Source organism: Anas platyrhynchos, chromosome 7, assembly GCF_047663525.1.
Source record: "Anas platyrhynchos isolate ZD024472 breed Pekin duck chromosome 7, IASCAAS_PekinDuck_T2T, whole genome shotgun sequence".
NCBI classification, from domain to species: Eukaryota; Metazoa; Chordata; class Aves; order Anseriformes; family Anatidae; genus Anas; species Anas platyrhynchos.
In genome coordinates, this window is record NC_092593.1 from 39,771,389 (window position 1) to 39,791,114 (window position 19,726).

The 19,726-nt window shown below is 37.4% G+C and overlaps 2 protein-coding genes across 6 annotated transcripts in view; one reads left to right on the forward strand and one right to left on the reverse strand.

The window, feature by feature from the left end:
* Window positions 1–14,302, reverse strand: part of HYCC2 (hyccin PI4KA lipid kinase complex subunit 2) — a 60,565-nt gene extending 46,263 nt beyond the window's left edge. For 2 of the 5 annotated variants that reach the window (XM_072041376.1, XM_072041372.1), the window contains exons 1-2: window positions 14,163–14,302; window positions 13,705–13,748 (exon numbers count right to left, since the gene is read on the reverse strand). The gene's annotated coding sequence lies outside the window, so the exon portion shown is untranslated. The other 3 variants (XM_072041373.1, XM_072041374.1, XM_072041375.1) reach the window with 3 other exon arrangements.
* Window positions 14,283–19,726, forward strand: NDUFB3 (NADH:ubiquinone oxidoreductase subunit B3). The gene is made up of 3 exons (XM_027461036.3): window positions 14,283–14,414; window positions 17,466–17,613; window positions 19,465–19,726. The coding sequence occupies exons 2-3, from the start codon at window positions 17,468–17,470 to the stop codon at window positions 19,619–19,621; spliced, it is 303 nt and encodes a 100-aa protein (XP_027316837.1). The 5' UTR covers window positions 14,283–14,414; window positions 17,466–17,467; the 3' UTR covers window positions 19,622–19,726.

Genomic DNA, 19,726 nt, shown 5'->3' on the forward strand with positions numbered 1-19,726 from the left:
TCACTGCATTGCACAGAGCAATTGTGTAAAGCTGAAGTCAGGTCCTCTGGAAAAAATTAAGTCCTACTTGTCTCACAGAGTCTAAGGACCTGGAAAAAGTCACAGCCATACCTTGTACATTTGTAGCTAAATCTCTTAGGAGTTCATGCAATGAATGTAGCAGAAAAAGAGAAGAGTTAAGACAACTTATACACGTCTCTTTCCACGTCCTAAGTACTCCCTCTGCTTTACCTATGGGATTTTGGTGACAACAATGTATTAAAGGAGTTATCCTGCAGCCTTAAATACAGCAGCACATGCATTAATTATTTTATCATGAAGACTGTACACAAACGCACACGTATGTTATAACACCCACATGGCGACTAGCCATAGAAATGTTACCTTATACATTCTCTCAGCACCAGTTTCCTTAGAAGCAACTTCATACAGTCATCCTACCCTAAACCGAAAGCATTCTCTTGTCAGGATCCTGTGCAATAACCCATCCTACACTAAACAATACAGGCTTTCCTCCCTTTCCCTTCATATGTAATAACTCTTCCTATGCTAGTTTGTCTGCAACTCATTAGTTTCTTCACTTAGGAAAACATTTCCATGCAAACTACTTTTTGTGTAACCCTACCTCTCCTAAGCAACTTCTTGGTACAGAGTTTTGGTTCATGAAATAAATTAAATCAAGGAAGACTTTGCTACAAGATAGGAAACACACAGTAAAAAATGTAGTCTGAGAAAGCTATATGTATAACAGCAGGCTTACACTTGCAAAACCACAGTTACGGGACACTCAGTACTAAGTACTAAAAATGAGCAATTATCAGTTAAATCTTGAGACAGAGTTTCTTTAGGAACAAAAAAACAAAACAAAAAGAAAAAACCTCAACACACACTTTAGAACCATGCTGCAAACATTATGCTGAAACAGATAGCAATCTTGCCCAGAAAGAAAAGAAACATGCAGAAACAGTTCTAGAAATATGAACTTGTTTCTATGCAGCTTCCCATTTTTGAGCCATGACATCCTCCCTTGACAGAAACTAATGTTATATTATGAGAATAGCCATCAAAAATGAAGTGCTCTATCAATTTCAAACCATTAAGATACCAGCATACATTTCTTGCTGCAATGTCTGCCTCCAACTGCAATTCACCTGAACTAGAATTTAGCTTATACATTCATGAATTAAATTTACCTATTCTTCTTTCCTCTACCCTAAAAATTCCCAAAGAGAGCTGACACAAAGAATCCTGTCATTACCTGTGCTGAAAGATTCTATTATTTCCAACTGCAGATGGTAAAGTTTTCAGCTCTATGAAGCAGAACCTAAGTAAATGAAGCTGAGGTGTCAGATTCTCCCCCCATCATTACACTTACCTACACATATCCAGAAACTCTTAAACAAGTGAATACAAATTTATTTCAATTATAACTAGGATAATGTATAATTTAAATAATAGCATTATGGCATTAAGAATACAAAATTCCAACGTACAGTTTCAAAATGCCAGTTAATCGTTCCTAAGCATTGGGATATGTTCCTTTATTGCATGATCACGTTAAGTTTCTTACGTGTGACTCAGATACATCATTCGCACTTAGGATGTAAGGTTTTGAGGGATAAAATTCATTCTGATTGATGTTCTGGTCTTGCTTTTCCATTAGAAATTCCTAGACTTCAAAAAAGCAAACTGAACAAGCAACATACAGTTACATGAAATGTTACTGATCTCAACACTGCTCATCAAGGTAACAACTTCATTACAGCACTGACATCTTCCCCTTGACCCAATGGATTACATGAGACAATCAAAACCTGCATGTAGACTATGAAGAGGACTTCAGACACACACACAGGCTGCTTGCTCTTCTCAGGTGGAGCAGCATAGCATCAACAATCCAGAAATGCAAGATATGCTTCAGCTTTCAGACAAAACTGCTCAGAGTATAGCCACCTTGTATTTGTTTTCTGAATGTTAGAGAGAGGGTCTAAGAACTGCAAAGAACAATCCCCCAGGATGAGAAGAAAAATACTGTTCTTTTGTATTGGAATCAGACCAATCTCATTTTATGAAACAAAATCCACAAGTGATAAGTAAGATATGTTCCTGATCATCTTAATTCTGGACAACACAGATCCATCAAGAGCTACCTCAACATGAACTATCCACTCAATTGACCCAATTCATTAAGGTAACTGTCCTGTATAAATTGATGCTAGTGACCAAACCTATTAACTTCAACAGGATTCCTCCAGAGCTGAAGGCTATATGGTCTTTGATGGACTCTCTCTTTCATGGAAACCAGTCAAAGAAATAGTGCCTCTAAAAAAAAGCACAGACTGTTGTAATCACCTGAAAGAAATTCTCATTAAACTCTAGAATTCAGCTTACTATGGTCTGGCATTCTGTGGCCTATCCAATGGAATTATAAACTCTGTGAAGCAACTGTATGAGAATTAAAACACTAGTAAATGTAAACCAGTTCAAGTTTCCTCTTTTGCTTTAGTATGAGTTTAATTATTAATCTTCACTGTTCAATAGTTAAACACAATGCACAGTGTTTACACCATCGTTATTCTTTTACTCTTAAACTAATGTTAGAAAAGGATAGAGATTGACTGGTTCTAGGAAAGAACTGGTTAATATTTTTAGTGTGATATGGCTTATTTTTCATATATATTTTTAAATAGTGAGGAGCACTAAGTTCTAGTATACTGGGACTTTGTTTGTTTGTTTTATTTGTTTATTTAACCAGAAATGTAAGTCTTTTTTTTTCTGGGGCAATTTTTTATATACAGTCTCTTCAGCAATATAATCTAGACCTAGCACAAATAATTTACATCAACCAGCCCTCTGTTAGGCAACACTTTCTTCAATGCTTTTCTTTTACCTTAGCTGTAGATCAATATGGGGTGGGAGTTAGGATTGTGTCATGGTTTAACCCGGCCGGCAGCTAAACACCACGCAGCCGTTCGCTCACCCTCCCCCCTCCCTCTCTGGGACGGGAGAGAGAAATGGAGAGTGAAGCCCGTGAGTTGAGATAAAGACAGTTTAGTAAGACAGGAAAATAATAATAACAAAATAATAATAACAATAATAATAATAATGATACAATGGTGATAATACGAAAGTAATAGTATGTACAAACAAGTGATGCACAATGCAATTGCTCACCACCTGCTGACCGATGCCCAGCCTAACCCCGAGCAGTCCGGCCCCCTCCCCCCAGCTAGCCACCCCTATATATTGTTTAGCATGACGTCAGATGGTATGGAATACCCCTTTGGCTAGTTTGGGTCACCTGTCCTGGGTCTGTCCCCTCCCAGCTCTTACTGCACCCCCAGCCTGCCCGTTGGCAGGACAGAGCAAAAGGCTGAGATGTCCTTGGCTTAGTATAAGCACTGCTCTGCAACAATTAAAGCATCGGGGTGTTATCAGCACTCTTCTCATCCTAAGCCAAAACACAGCATTCCACCAGCTACTAGGAAGAAAATTAATTCTGTGCTAACTGAAACCAGGACAGATTGCCACAACTTTTTCTGATGAAACACTAAGCAGTTCAAGCAGTTAAGAGTGTGATTTCAACTGAAACAACCTCATTGCCCACATCAGCCACTGGTGAATTCCGTAAAGAAGCAGATGGGGAAAAAGAGAAAAAGAGGAGTAGGAGAGAGGGATTAAGTGCATCCTACAATTTTCAAGAACATTTTCTACACATAGCCTAAATAAAATTAAAAGGCTTTGTCAAATAGTGTCCTAGTGTACATTCAGAAGGCAGTAGTCTTCTGAGATTGCCACAAATTAGATTTAACAGCACTGAAAATTCATGCAGCTAGCTTCTGAGTAACCTTCCTTCTGTTTATGGTTGGTGCGGAAGGAGGAATGGAATTTCTTCACAAGTTGTCAATTTTACAGCGTTCTAGGTTTTCAAATATATTTTCATGCACCCATAAAACACAAAAGCAGGAATGATCACTGAGGACTTAAAGTTCTAAAATTCAGCCATTTTTACATAACCTCACCCATACACAGTGAAGCCCTGGAGTTTTGTTTGTAATACTAAATAGTTCTGCTAAAAACTGTCTTCAAAAGCAATGGTAGAATTATGTTTTTTCTTCCCTCAAGTCTTCCTGAGTAAATCCACCTCTGGAAAAAGACCAGAGACGGCCTTAAATGCAGACACGTCAAAGAGTTATACTACTACTTTTTGAAACATTAAGCAAAAGGGTCTTTAACAAATTCTATATAGCATGTCCACTTAAAATATAAACTTATCCACATGAAATATACTCAACGTACACAGTTTCCTTGTTCTTCTACTGGTAAGTCATGCTGCCCATCTAGATAACATTTCTGACCTTACACTTTTTTTTTTTTTTTTAAATTATATTGGCAATACAGCAAATTTGGTTTATCCCCTTCAAATACATCAGAAAAAAAAATTAATCAATGCCTATTTTTAATTAAACAGCCTTTTAAATATATCACTGTTCCATATCCATATGGAATTGTGCTGATAGGAATAGTGAGTGCATACTGAAGTGCAAGCACCAGGCACATGAGATTTTTACATTATATGTTTCTGCTGCAAGGAATATACTCCTCTAATACCCTTCATACATCATGATTCACAAAATAGGCACGGACTGTCTTTCAAAGGCAACTCAGAAGTTTTAGGAACACTGAGGTTATTGGCATGCAGACAACGTACCTGCACAGCATTGAGCAACCTCTTGAAAAGGTTGATAAGATGCACACACCAACAAGAAGTCCAACTCACATAGTCCAAGTGTGAGTACTTCAGTGTGTGAGAACACTGTTCTGAACAAAATACAAATCCATACCCAGTACCCTGGTACTTATAATTATGTACACACTTGTACTCAATATGATTACGCAATAATCATTTCTTATCAGTGAGCAGTAGGAGTTTCATACTTGGGGCAGAAAAAAATCCTTATGCGTTTTGTCTTATTTTCCAGCTATTCAACTGGCATAATAAGAAGACTTTTGTAGCTATATTTTAATGATTTTGTTTCCTAATCAGTCTTGTGTCACTTGAGTAACTAAAACCAATAAATAAAGATCCTAACTTCAAACAATTTCAAGCAATAAAGAAGAAAATGCTAAAACTTTTTTCATTTTTCATAGATGCAAGGCAAATGCCCACAGAGACAGTTTTCTAATAGCAATATTCCATATTTCAGAAAGTTATACAGTCTGCATTCACATAGACAAATTATAATCATCACAATCTTACAAATCAATTCAAAGCCAACACATTATACAGCATTCCAATAATAGTTATTTTATTGCTATTTCTGTGAACTATTGGGAAATTCTGCTTTAGTAAAGACAAAAGATGCAGGAAAAAATACTTTTGCCTATCAAACCCTACCTGTTGGAACATGAATTTGAAATACCTCAAAACTTGCTAAAGCTGAAAACTCTTTAAGGTGTGATTAAGGTTTCCTAACCAGCATAATGATGTTGATTTATCTGTCCTTCCTCCCTCCCACATCTCACAAAAAAATCAAAAAACTTGTATTAAAATAAACTATCAAATACAATGTCTGGTATGTTATCATCATGGAAGCATTATTAGAAGCAGTTGACTGTCATACCCACGCATATCTCCACTAGCCAAATGTGGTAACATACCTACAAAACGTTTTGGTAAAAGGACAAGCAGCAGTGCTAAAGAAGTTCTTTTCCAGCAGCTGGCAAAAAAAGGAAAGCTGTATTCTCAATGATCTATAGATCATTTTAAAGCTTTCTGCAGCACACTTTAAATCTTAATTTATTACATGAAATAAACATCGAGAGGCATCTTAATCTTTACACAAGTTTCTTTGAACTTTCTTCTACTTTTCTCACATTAAGTCATGCTGTCTTTAGCACTGATCAGTATCCTCAAGTCTGAGAAAAAGGGCACAGAGGAAACAAGCCAAACACAACCTTTGCACATTTGATTAATATACATTGCTAAATAAAGATGGGGACAAGGGCGAGGAGGTGGAGGGACGACAACACCCTGTGACAATCAGCACAATACTTGATTACACAATTTCAGCAGCATCAGTGCCAATTAGTACTGCCCATTGACCCCTAACTCAGTCTGGAATGCATCCACAAACCTTAACCTGATTAGGAATTTGTGCACAATTGTGAAATTCCATAGTTGCACATTTTTTTCTCTGCTCTAGCATCATGAGTTTTACTCAAGATAAACACTGAAGTGGCTAGGAAAAAAAATACAGTTAATTTATAGAAATTATTATGGAGTTTACAGGAGTATTTCCAACAGTTTTGTGTTTGTTTGGTTGGCTTTTGTTTTTAAATTCAAGAGATTTTATTTGAGCTAACTTGGCAAGTTAAAAATCAGGCATAAAATGCCAATACTTTAACTTCAATTAAGAAGGAAATTGGTGCAGTAGTTTTAGATTTTTCCATATTAACTCTGAAAAATAACTGCTAAAAAAACATAGTAGACCTGTTGCTAGCAAGGATTTAACATACACAGAACTTTAAAAAAAAAAAAAAAAAAAGCACTCTCTCACAGTAAAGAGTTCAGTGCAGTGACACCTGCATGTCCCGAAAGCATCTGCTCTCTTCTATGGCTGAAGCAACTAACAAACCAACAAAGTTTCATTTCTGCATGTACAAAGAATGACTGCGTATTTTTGCCACTGATACAGAAAAACAGACTTTCTCTGATATTAGCAGTTATTCTCACTAGGACTACTATGAATATTCCTAGTCCACTCGATACCCTCGCAAGAAAGTCAAATGACTTTCTTAGTCATTTCTCAAACCTGTCCTTTGGACGTTAAACTGTGCCTAAACCATTCACATTGCAGTAATCAGCTGAAGAGGCTGTGCTAACAGTCAGGGCAAGTTATTTTGAAGTCTGTATTTGCTCTCTCAAGTTCTAACACTATTTATGGTGAGAAGATAAAGAAAATCTTGTTTTAAAGGAAGAATTGCTGTCACAGAACAACTATGAAATTAAACAGCTTAGAAATACAGTTTAATAAACGCTTAGCTTAAATTACTTTGTTATTTCAGGTATTTCTTCTTTCATTCAGCTTAGCTTCCACTCCAAGATGCTCAGCTCTACTTGTTTTTCTATAGGTAATACTTAATTGTTTAAGAGACTTTATTGCTTAAGAGACTTGCATGAAGTTCTTGCTACTCTGACAAGGCAGAGATTAGTGCTGCAGTCTATTGCAGTTCATTAAGCTATGAGAATGGCTTGCATGAAACCTTACAAAGACAGACAGCACCTCATTCTGTTATCTTCCAAAAAAATTACCAGAAATGTAGTTTAATAAATTCTAGAAACTTAGGATGTCACTATTTGAAACTAATGCACAGATATTGACATTGACAAGATCAAGTTATCACCACATATCATGGTTTCTCTATTGCTAATTATGTGTCCATTCTATTTCACAATTGTAATCTAAAAGAAGCTTTTGAAGCCCGGCAATTTTGACTAAGATCTGCGCCAAGAACAAGATGCAAACAGCTTTTTTTTTTTTTTTTTTTTTAAAAAAAAAAAAAAAAAAACGCCAAAAAACTCCACACACATAAGGAACTAGTCATTTTTCCATTCCAGATCAAAACTCCCCTTGGTCTCCTGTGTTCATATTTAGCTCATGCTGTTGCAGCTCAACTGAATGTCTTTAAAAAAGCAATGGAAAGTTCTCCACTGTTACCCATACAGAGGAATAGGAACTTTTTCTAGAATAAATCCTTCATCAGCATGCTTTACATTTTATGTAAAAGGGCACATTATTATTACTTAAAAGATTCCTCAATCACTTCTTGTGTAATTTTATTGAAGTAAATGGATTTTTACCAACCATCTGTTTATCTCATTGCTGTTATTAGAATATTAAGAATTTGAAAATGTATTAACTTACCTTCCCCTTACCCTTGTACTATTACTGTTATACTATATACTTTCTAAATCAGGTTTTCTACCTTGTGGCCCTATTCCAAATCAGAACAGAGGCAAACATGCAGAGGGGCTGGTCTCCAGCTTCTTCTAAAGCTCAGGGTATTCTCAAAACTGAAGGAGACAGAAAGAAGAAACAGATACCAGAACTCTCAGAAACAGTATGCACATGCCAACCCATCTGAACAAAAAGGAAATAAATTTCTTTCACTCCTTACAGATATAGACTAGTTCCCCTCACCTCTAATATATGCCAAGGCAGGGCAGAAGGGAAGACAACCCCAGACACAACTACTAAATAGAGAGAATGGGAAGAGAAAAAAAAAAAATAAACCCCAAAGTACCAGCACTGCCCTGTACGAACCAGCAAACTAGTCATACAGCCTGTATAAATGTCCATATCATACATCTCACTTAAAGATACTTCAGTGGAACAGTAACATAACTATTTAAAGAACTCACAAACCACACAGAACGTAGACACCAATAAAGACCTAGCCATTCCAGTTTACTGAAGAATCACAGTAAAATAAAAAATATAATAAATTTAGCTACATTACTCCGATTACACACAAGAATATAGACTTAGCATTTCTGGACTGCAAAAATCAGTTATTTTCTAACTCTAATCACTCTAATCAGTCATTATCTAACTCTATATTGTGTAAGTACTCTGCCCTGCAGAGAGAACCCCCAAACCATGCGGAAAGAACAAATTCTTGGAAGAGAGTTTTAACAGGTTTTAACTGCTCCATCAACCTCCATCAGGTCTTGTGCTGAACAGCATTATGTAGCCAGGGAATTTGACAATTCCCAGTATTCCGTACTGGGAGAAAAATAAAGTTCAACACTTTGCAATAGACATTTTAGTCCACTACCCAGTGCAATCTTCCAAATATCTCTGGTTCTCCATATTCCAGTCAAAAGTAAACTAATACTTTTGAACCACAGCATACATACTGCTCTACAGAATAATACCAAGAGGTCAAGGCAGCAGAACTGACATAAGCAGTGGCCAACAGGAGCAAGCCACACTGCCTGCAGAGCAGAAATCAAAGAAAAAACAAAAAGGTGACTTGACACTAACCCTTGTTTTACAGATCACCTGAATTGTGACTCCTGGTTAAATTTCTATTTAAGTAGATAGCTAAGTCAGTTTTATTCCCCGAAGCATTTTCAAATTGAATCTAGATGAGAAACACACAACTTTAGAGGAAAAGGACATCTCATAGCAGCAGAGTAACAAACATTGTAACAGAGTTCAGCCTAATATACCAGAAGGGTGCATTATACCTAGATCATACTACAATAGCACAAAATAAAAATATGCAAATTAGTTTAAAAGTAGCTCCATGGTTTATTAAACAAATATGTTCCATAACCACATAATTTATTACTCCTAAGACACAATATACGAACATAAATGCCATACAATAAACATCTGTAACATACCTTTTCTAAGTTTTTTGGCTCCAAGGAAAACTGAATACATAAAGAATTTGGGTGTAGTGTTTTTTATTCGGCAAAAGATTTAATGCTAACAGAAGAATGACTAATGGTCACACTGTAGTTCTCCTTACAATACAAAACTTCTATTAATTATTGATAACTTGCAGCATGTGTTGGAACAGTTTGCAGACTGTGTATTATTTTGGCCAGCACCCGATCCTGATCTATGTTTATATATTTTCTTCTCTGTGGTGCTGCTGGCAATAGAGAATTTGGTTTTACTATATAACAACATTTCTATTTCATCAGAAGTACCTCTCTAACTCATGACCTCATGCTTTAAGTTTAAGGACTAAGGTCAGAATTCTATAGGGGTGGGGAAAAGAATCACTCACGTATGTATGTTCTGTGATTAAAGTTAAAAAAATATATAAATTTCAAACTATTTGTCTTGTTAATGAATTATCCAAGGAAAGACACAGAGAGAAAAGTTCAACCAACTAACTATGTTATCTTCATTTAGTGATACAAGCACAAACTAAGAACACTTTCACACTCAAAATATTTGCATCTATCTGCAAACATACTGAAATATAAGAAAATCCATTTAAACATAAGAAAATAAACTTTAAAGTGAGGTCGTTTAAACACCAGAAGAGATTACCTAAAGAGCCTGTGAAGTTTCTGCCTTTGGAGATACTCAAAATCTGAGGGGACAATGTCCTGAGGAACCTACCCTATAGTAGGCCCTGCTTTGAACAAAGGGGCTGAACTACATAACCTCCAGAGGTCCCTTCCAACCTCAACCCTCCAGTGATTCCATTATTTAAGAATCTCAGTTTTTGCCAAAAAGACAGCAAAAGAAAGGTTTAGGAGAAATAAGATTAGTCAGATAATGCGTAACACCTACAAATATTTCCTAAAGTCATCATCACTATTTTACAGTTACCTTTAGAGCCTACATGAAATCTCTGAGCAAATTATGCATGTTAATGTTTGCTTGAACAAAATTCTGCATGAAATTTTATCTACTACAAGGTAACAGCTGCAAAGGAAGCACAGCTAAAAACAGCATTAAATAAAAATTATTTCTTGTAACTGTGCCATTTGTAAATTAAAATACCTGACTGAAGCAGCAAATCAAAACCCACAGCTGATGACTGTCTCTGTCTTCTTAGATCACTTTCTCCCCAGGAGTCACAGGACTTCTTCCTAAATGGTAATTCCTATGGCAAAGATGGCCTTCACTGGGAATCAGCTGAGGAAGCCTTCAGCTTCACTGCCAGATATAAACTAATATCTTAACACAAAGGAACAAACAAAAAATGAAAAAACGAAAGCTAAAATTCTTTTCCTGCCCAGGCAAGTGTTTGACTGAACATATTAGCTTGATTTTAAAGATTCTAAACTCGTATCAAACTGTCTGGGAAATAGCCAAATAATTCCATCCCTCCTCCTACAGGAAACAGGGGTGTCATATGAAGTTCTCAGATAACAGGTTCAAAACAGAACAGAGGAATGAGTTACTCACACAACACAAGATATATAGTGATGTTTGTTGATTCAAAAACCATACATGGACTCAAGAGTTTTAAAAAATTAAGTACGTTAATGGAAGTAAAAGCTACACAAAGCATCTCCTTTCAGAGACTGGGAGAGCTGACCTAAGGAGTAACCTGATACACTTGCCTAGAAAAGAGAATAAGAATAGAGCATCTGCTGTCAACTACTGTTTAGCCCTGGGGAACAAGCAGGATTGAAACAATGGTCTCGTCACATACCAGGATCCAAGAGCTTTAGACTTCAAGATAGGATAGCAGATTAATCCAGTACAGTTGTTCCTGTGAAGAATGATCTCTGGATTGCCAAAATACAGAAGGAAACTAACAGTGTTGCATGAGCATATCATTCCTCCTAAAGAGGAGTGAACATTATAGTACAATCTATGAAATAGCTCTACTGCAGCCTGAGAAGGTAACTTACTTTCCGGCCTTTCATAGCCTTTTTTTTTTTTTTTTTTTTTAAATATCTAAAGAAACCAAGGTGGACAAAAAAGGTGGACAAAAAGGTGGAAAAACCTTCTTCATCATTACAGCAATTAAAGCAGGAATAACAATTTTATTTGAATAACAACAGGCTTCCAATGAAGTATAAATAACCAACAAAGAGCCTGAGAAAGTAACATGCAATTTCAGGAGAAAAATACATAGTTATTTAGTTTTAAGCAATTCAAGTATGTATTAAGACATTAAGTGGAAAAAAAAAAAAAGAAACACACCTCTTGTCATGTCAAAATTGAAAAAAAATTCAAGTCACTGTCTGTCATGCAGCTCTCTACTGCAGTAAGTAATCTGAAAGAGCATACCACTCAGTACAGATCACTGATAAAGAGAAAGTGTGCACAGGCAGAGAAGAACAGTACCAACAATGAATCTGTTAATCTAGAACATATATCAACAAAAATTTATGTAAACACAGGTTTCTGAAAGCTATCAAGAACACCTTGCCACCTTCCCTTAACCTACTAGCATAAGCAGGAACACCAGCTAATCACAACTAGAGTAGCTGGATAGACACTAATGTAACTGTGTCCTGGAACACTTAATTTTCAGAAATTATCACCACCATGAATAGCAGCAAAGAGGAAAAAAAAAAAAAAGCAACTGAGTAAACCATAAAAAGTACTGATTATTTGTACACAGAATCCCAATGACCATCTCTTCCTAAAGAATATCCAGTATGTTCTACACAAGATAAAAATTTCCCCTCTTCATGTTAGCTCCTTGTCTACACTATAGTTCCGGCCTTAACAAGTGAGTAACTATACTGAAGTTTACTCAACAGGCTGTAATAAGACATTGAGGTCCCTTAAAATTATCCAAACTCACTTATTTCATGAAGATACAGTTTCAGAAAGCTTCCTATATCCCTAAAGCATCACATTCCTCATATCTGCGGTCTTCTATTTTGGAAAGATAGAGTACAACACATACTGAAAGAAAAGGAAATTTAGGAAGCAAGACATTAAGCAATCTCATTTTAGAGCAAATCAATAAACTGCACAAAGTTAGTCCTATCAAGAGGTTTTATGTACTTGGGTGGGAGGAAATAGATACCAAAACCTTGTTCAAACCTGAAATTTACAGTGTTTTTGAAGGTGAATCTTGCAGAGTGTACTACTCCACTATAACTCTGAATACAATGGGTCACACAAAGTCAATCCGCTGTGATCAGTACTGAACATAGCAGCTGATAGCTATACCAGTGAAGTATGGCTTCATGGATAAATCATCAAGTCATACTTAGATACACTATGAAAAACAAAACAAGCAAACAAAATAAAATACAAGACCACGACCTTACATTTTTCCATCAAAAGGAAAATTATTTTGTTTGGTAACTAACATGCGCAGAGATCACTAAAAAATATTTCTAAGGAAAATATCAACGTTCCACAGCAACACTAGATGCTGAGCACATAGCTGGTAGCTTTCTGCCCCTACAAGAATGGAGAAATACTTCACAGGTATCAGAGAGATCGTTGTCCACGTGATAGAGATTTAACTCCCTGGTACCCAACAAATACAGAATCCTTCCCCAGTTCCATTTTCCAACACGTTAGAGAAAAACTAACACATCTCCTCTCACTCTGACATATCTTGCAGACTTTACCTCCCAGGGAAAAACATTCAGTGCTGAAACCAGACACAGGCAGTCCAGATTAAACAGATGGCACACTATTTAGAATAGTTTCACTGTTAATAACATGATAACGGCATTTTTACTGGAACCCTTCTCATGCTCTCCCAATATCCCTGTAAAAAAAAAATGAAACCCAGAAATATCTTTTCATCAGATACTAAAAACAAAAATCAAACCTGCGGTCTGTCCTAAAATTCTGTCAATACCACGCTATAAAATAGTGTTTATTCTCGTTCTTATAAGCGCGTCAATAATCAGTCTCCTTAAGTTTCTGTTATGCTATAAAGAAATTATATTATAGTGGTATCTAGAATAGAGAAATGGTGTAAGCTTTTGTAAGTCAGTGACTGAGTGGTTACCTTTATCAGTTTCTTTCCAGATAAAGAACACAACGTACTCAACCTCTAAGCATACATTAAAAAATATATATATAAAAAAATGCTATTCATATAGTCACGCAATCAACGCTTCATAATTATACAGCCACAGCACGCCAAACTCCGAGCTGTCCAGGAACAGATCCTGAATGTAACAAAGCAGTAACCTCAGTAGAAACGCAGGTCTGAAGAAAACCCTTAACTTCCAGTTACCTTTCAGCACAGTTCCAGAATTTCAGGCAGCCTCCACGCTTCTCCTAAGGAAACAAACAGCGATGCCCTTTTAGGACGCATCCAGCGGCGGGCACCGGCCGGGCTCACGAGCATCCCCAGCTCCTGCCCGCGACGAGCAGCGGCCAGGCAGGGGGGCGCGCGGGCCCAGTGCTTACATAAGCGCGATGCCCTGCGGGAGGCCGCACGGGCGGCCCCGCTCCCCTCAGAAGGCGGCGGCGGCAGGGTCGGTTGGCGCCGCAGCACTCACAGCCCCTGCCGGGGCGCCGGCACCAGCCGACAGGCAACGCAGGACGGAAAGGGAAAAGGAAAGGGAAAAGGAAGAGGAATGGGAAGGGGGCGCTCGGTCCCGTCCCGGCCCAGTCGAGGCCCCGCCCGCCACCGCCCAACCGCCCCGGCCCCGAGCCGAGCGGAGCGGAGCGGCCCCGCCGCCCCCTCACCTCTCCTCCAGCCGCTGCCGACCCCGCAACTCAACAACGCGCCCGCCCATTGGGCTGCTTCCGCGCCCAACAAGCCCCGCGCTGATTGGCCGCGTGCTTCCCCCTCCTCTCGGCCGGCAGGAACGGAGCTGGTGCGGAACGAGGCGCGCGCGGAATCCTTGCAGCCGGCCCCGGCTTCTGCAGTGCCGGCAGCAGCCGCTGCCTTCCGCTTCCGGCCTGCGGTGTCCTGGCGGCGGGGCACGGAGCGGGCAGGTAGGGGGCGGCCGCCAGCGGGGGCAAATCTTTGTAGGAGGGCTTTTGTTTGCGTTGTGTCGCTTTGTGTCAGGGGTAAGGGGTAGGTAGCGATAGGCTGTGGGACAGCTCTCGGTAAGGTTTTCTACTCCCTCGTTCTTGCCCCCGCAGCCAGGATTCTTCAGGTTCTTCACAGGCTTTGGAGCTGGGTTTTTAATTTTCCTGAAAATGAGGAGCACTGCGTTAGCTCTTCGCTACTAGATACGCGTTAAGATGGGAAATTCACGTTATTTTCTTCTAGCCATTCGTGGTTTCACTGAAAATGTTCGCGTTCCCATCTGCCTTTATCAGTCTTCTAATGAGGACTAGTATTTTCTTGCTTTTTCCTGATACTACTTAATATAAGAAAACATATAGCTGCTTGATGAATGTAATGGTGATAACAACTTACAAGGCAGCATCACTCTAGCCTTCAATATGGCTGCTTAGATAATCAAACGAATTGCTTACACCTTGGAAATCTGTCCCTTAAATCAGGGCTTCAAAGCACTTTCAGTATAAGAGCGTTAATGTAATTTGATTAAAACAAGCTGTTGCTTTTCCTAGTTTAACAAATTTGCACATTTGTTTCTTTAAAACTCACAGGAAAAAATGTGAAGTCTATCATACACTTGGAGCTGTGCATCTAAAATTTCTAGATTAGATGGTGTATATTCCGTAAAGATGAATAACACTGTACTCTTTCTAGATTCTGAAGAATAAGTAGTGGCTATAGTAAGGTACATAGACAGAATGTAAGCTTGTCCGAGTTAATATCTATTACCAACCCTAAAAATTCATAATCTTTGAACACACTAAATTCTAAACGTAGTTGTATCTGCATCTGTAGCACAGTTTTAAAGACTATGCCTTTTGTATCCTGACATTTTAGGACTTAAAATTCTGAAATATTCATAGTGACTGCAAGAAATGAAAGCTGTTTAAGCAAATGTCAAAACCAGTCAATTCTTGCCTACTTTTAAAGAAGATGGATCTTCAAAATACGAATTTAAAAAAAAAAAAAAAGAGCCATGTTTAAACAAAATCAGTATTTGTACAGTGTGAATGTTGACAATGCTTTAATAAGTGTGACTTTTAACAGCTTCCAGTCCATATGCTTTGTACTAGGAAACAAGATAGTTTCATCATGGGGTGCTTTAATTGATTATCCATCTTTTTTTCTGCTAGATCTGGGTGTTCAAATTTTGAGTCAACAACATTAAATTCTTATTGTAAAGTTTCAGCTGATGCCACCAGTTAATTATTAGTTTAGTATTAGCACCTGAGAAATGCTAGTTTCACTGTCAGTAATGAAAATTGAAGGATTGCCCTGAGCTACAAAATACATGCTGCTGCAGTAACAATGCTGCCCAGCCTTATGTAGAGTTCTTAATTCTTTGTTTGGATAGCCAGCTCAGCCATCTAAGATTTAAGTCATTGTTTTATTGTTTCTTTCAGCAGTGGATAATAAGGACGCGAATGGAAAGTTAACAGTTCCTGTGTAGCTTAACTACATACCTCACATTGGTCTTGCCTACTGCTTTTATGCTAAGATCGAAATAAGTTTAAACAGTTCTACGCTTTATAAAATGGAAAACTTGCCGTTTTTAACTTGCCATTTTCAACTAATGTGCATAATATCTGCACCACTTTATTAAAACAAATATTGCTTTTAATTGGAAAAGTCTACTTTTATATTTTCTTTTCAAGTAGGTTTGACCAAACTTATTACTAAACAGATGGTGGAGCGCAGAGGATTAAAAATCTGATTTCTGTTGTAATGTGAACATCTTCTACATGCTTAATATGCTGCTATGGCTGGATTTAAAGCTAGTAGTTCTGCATGGTTTTAATATTTGATATATATGCATAAGTGCTTGTAACAAGCTACCATTGGATAAGGATTCTGTGATTTTAATGTCTACTGTAATGCCCTATTCTTTTATATTTACATCTGAATCTTCTACTGCATTTTTTTAAATTTGAAGTTAAACAGACAAGTTAGTGCACGTACATTCAATTACGTTGTTTGAGTAATTCAAGTTTTGTGATGTCTTTGGATTCCAGTTATTTAAAGGAGCTGGGATAAGCCATAGTATAACAGTATTCTGTAAGTGTGCACATAGGTCACTAACTTAAAATTACTTGGTTTTATATTCTATCTAGGATTTTCTAGTTATGGAGTTAGTTTGATACTGCTCAATCCACATCACACTTCTAAATTCTAAATATACAAATAAGGATATTTTATTGGCTTAACTAAGCCATTCATTACAGTCATTATAAGCCTCAACTTGAGAGATACTGTACTGGCTTGAGACTATGTGTCAACTCAGCCAGTAAAATAGTCTCAACTAAGCTAGTCATTACAAGTCTCAACTTGTAATGCAGTTTCTTAAATGGCATATTAAAAAAAAAAAAAGTCCAATGTGGAGTATTTAAACTATAAACTATGATTCTGAAATATTTATATGTGACGTGTATATAGGCACTCTGATATCAAACTTGGATGAACTATTATCTTAGCCTCCTAGGTTGTTTGATTTTCTTCATGTTCCTAGGCAATGTTTATGTTATGCTATGCTATGTATTTTAAGGTCTATTGATGGTCTTTTTATTAGGAGAAAAAAAAAAAACACAAATTACGTAATGTTGCTGTTAATTCTTTGGAAATGGTTTTATATGAGGACTCTTGCCTGTAGACATGTGGCTATTGCTGATAATAAATAAACCAACCATGCAGGTTTTCAGACAGAATAGTCAACTGTTACTATATGGGAAATAATACAATCTGGCACAGTTTGCTGTTCTTTATCACCAGCTTCTGAAATGCTACGTGGTTTCTTAACTTTTTGAACAAAGGTGCACTGTTCACAACGCAGAAACTGGTGTTTTGTAGGATTTCTTGTAACCTCCCCACTCTTCCTGTACAGGATATTGGTCCTTGTGTGTGGAAAATAAGCTGGACTCCCTGAGAACTAAAAACTCATAATCTTTTTTTTTTTTTTTTTTTTTTTTTTTTTTTTTTTTTAGGTATGGCACATGGAAGTGAACATGGCCATGGCCACGGCCATGGCCAAACAGAACTCCCCGACTACAGGCAGTGGAAGGTGGAGGGTACTCCACTAGAGGATGTCCAGAAAAGGCTGGCTAAACGTGGTCTTAGGGATCCATGGGCTCGGTAAGTGCAAGAGCCTCAAAAATTATCTCGATATGTTTTCTTGTAGCATCAACTGGATTTCATCATTGCAGACAACACTTCCTTTAGTAAAAATTGTGAAAATTCATCTACACTAAATTAGAATTTTAGTGACGTCTTTCCCTCTTTTGCACAGAGGTCACACACTGCGCTACCTTGACCAGCCTCTGCATTTTTGCCAGGTACCCTTGTACTTTCTGAGGTTTCCTGATGATATAGATCAAGCACAGTGACCAGGGCCTCATCCACCAAAGCACTTAAGTTATGTTAGGTTTTGCACATGTGAGTAAGGCTATCTTTTTTTCAGCACAGAGTTTGTGTGCTTGTATGTTGCTGAAATCAGTGGAACTTAAATTCTAGAAATAGGATTGCTCATAAACAACAGGAGGCCTTTATTTGAAAAGAAGAAATATACTAGTACACAATGCGGAATTTGATTCAACTGTGCATTTCATTTTGCTAAGAAACAAATGTAACATGGAAGGTAAGGTAAACTTACATCATGGAAGATGAGATTTTTACCTCTCAGTTGTCCCATTCTACAATGAATGCCACCTCTTTTTCTGCTAGAGCAATTCGGGATCATTTAGGCAGCTATAAAGTAATGCTTACCGTGCGTTCCCCCATCATAAATTATGTAAAATTTTGGTTGAGTATTCTTCAATCCTGGTGAATAAAACGGTAAATGTTTTGTGCTGTGTAGTCCAGTTCTTCTGTAAGAAGAAAAACTACATGAGCAACTTCTTCAGGAACATTCATAGAAGAGGCTTTACCTGTTAGCACTTTCTTGTAGTGATAATAGTAATCTCTTTAAAACTTTTGGCATGCTATAACCTCTGGAGGAGCTTGGGGTTGATGGCACTTTTTCCATCTCTGTAGCAAATGTACATTAATGTACATATTCATACGGAATAAGCTGTGTGAAAGATGTCATATTTGGAAACCTACATCTTCTCAATAGGTATCCTGTAACAGCAACTAGACCATGTCAATATTCTTTCATCCTGAGTCACAGAAACCATTTGCACAAGAGAATATGATCTATGAACATAAATACCTGACCCCCTTGTTAAAATCTCTATCTCCCACCAAAATGATGGTTCTGATTTTGTTTGTGTCTACGTAAACGTGGGTTTTTCCTTTTTCTTAATGACTTGGTGTCCTTAGAGACTGTTTTCTATAGATTTCTGTATATTATGCTGGTTGAACTACACAGCATAATCTAGTAGTCGGTTGTAGTCAGTCACAGCAGTGACTAACATTACAATAACAATGCATTAAGAACAGTGATACAAGAGCATCAGCTTTGTAAATATTATAACTTTTTAGCAAAACATCGTATCTTCATCTTTCTAAAATCAGTTTTAGTAGACTTTTCTGACTTACCTAACGTAGTTAAGCATCCTGTTGTATAACAAAGTGTCTCCACACTGGGATGTTTTCTATGTCTGGAAAAACTTACCCTTCAAGATTGAATTATTCTAGATGTATAGCACAGTGACAAGTCTTTGTAGTTACGCTATCCCTTACAAGGGTCGGTGGGTTGATTTTGATTCAGAGTGAAAACATGCAGCAAGTTTGGGGAGACGAGTCTCATACTAGAATTGTGTTGTTTGTCGATGTTATTTGTACCTCATGTAGATTAATAGGTGTAACAGCTTAGAGTTGATGTCATTAACTTCAGTTACTTCAGTACTTAAATGATAGAAATGTTACAGTTTCAATGCATATCTAAGTTGAATCAACATTTTTTTCCAAACAAAGATATTGTTATATTTATCACAGTAGCTCCACTGATCCTGTTGTATTCTTTTGGTTTTATTTCTCTTTTAGTAATGAAGTCTGGAGGTATATGGGTGGCTATGCAAAACCTGTCACCTTAATGGAAATCTTCACTAGAGGACTCAAGTGGGGATTTGGAGCTTTTGTGATTGCTCTTGGCATCGAGTATACACTTTTTCCCCCAAAGAAGAACGGAGGCCATCACTAAAGGTCAAACATGACAACTTGCTGCTTTTTCATTACTAAAATGTACAGAAGACCATTGCCCGTTCTGTACTTATAATATGCATATTAAAGTATGTCACAGGTAAAA

Coding starts and splice junctions, on each gene's coding strand:
- NDUFB3 (XM_027461036.3), top strand. CDS start 17,468: ATGGCACATGGAAGTGAACATGGCCATGGCCACGGCCATGGCCAAACA. Junction 17,614..19,464: donor CTTAGGGATCCATGGGCTCG/GTAAGTGCAAGA, acceptor TTTCTCTTTTAG/TAATGAAGTCTGGAGGTATA.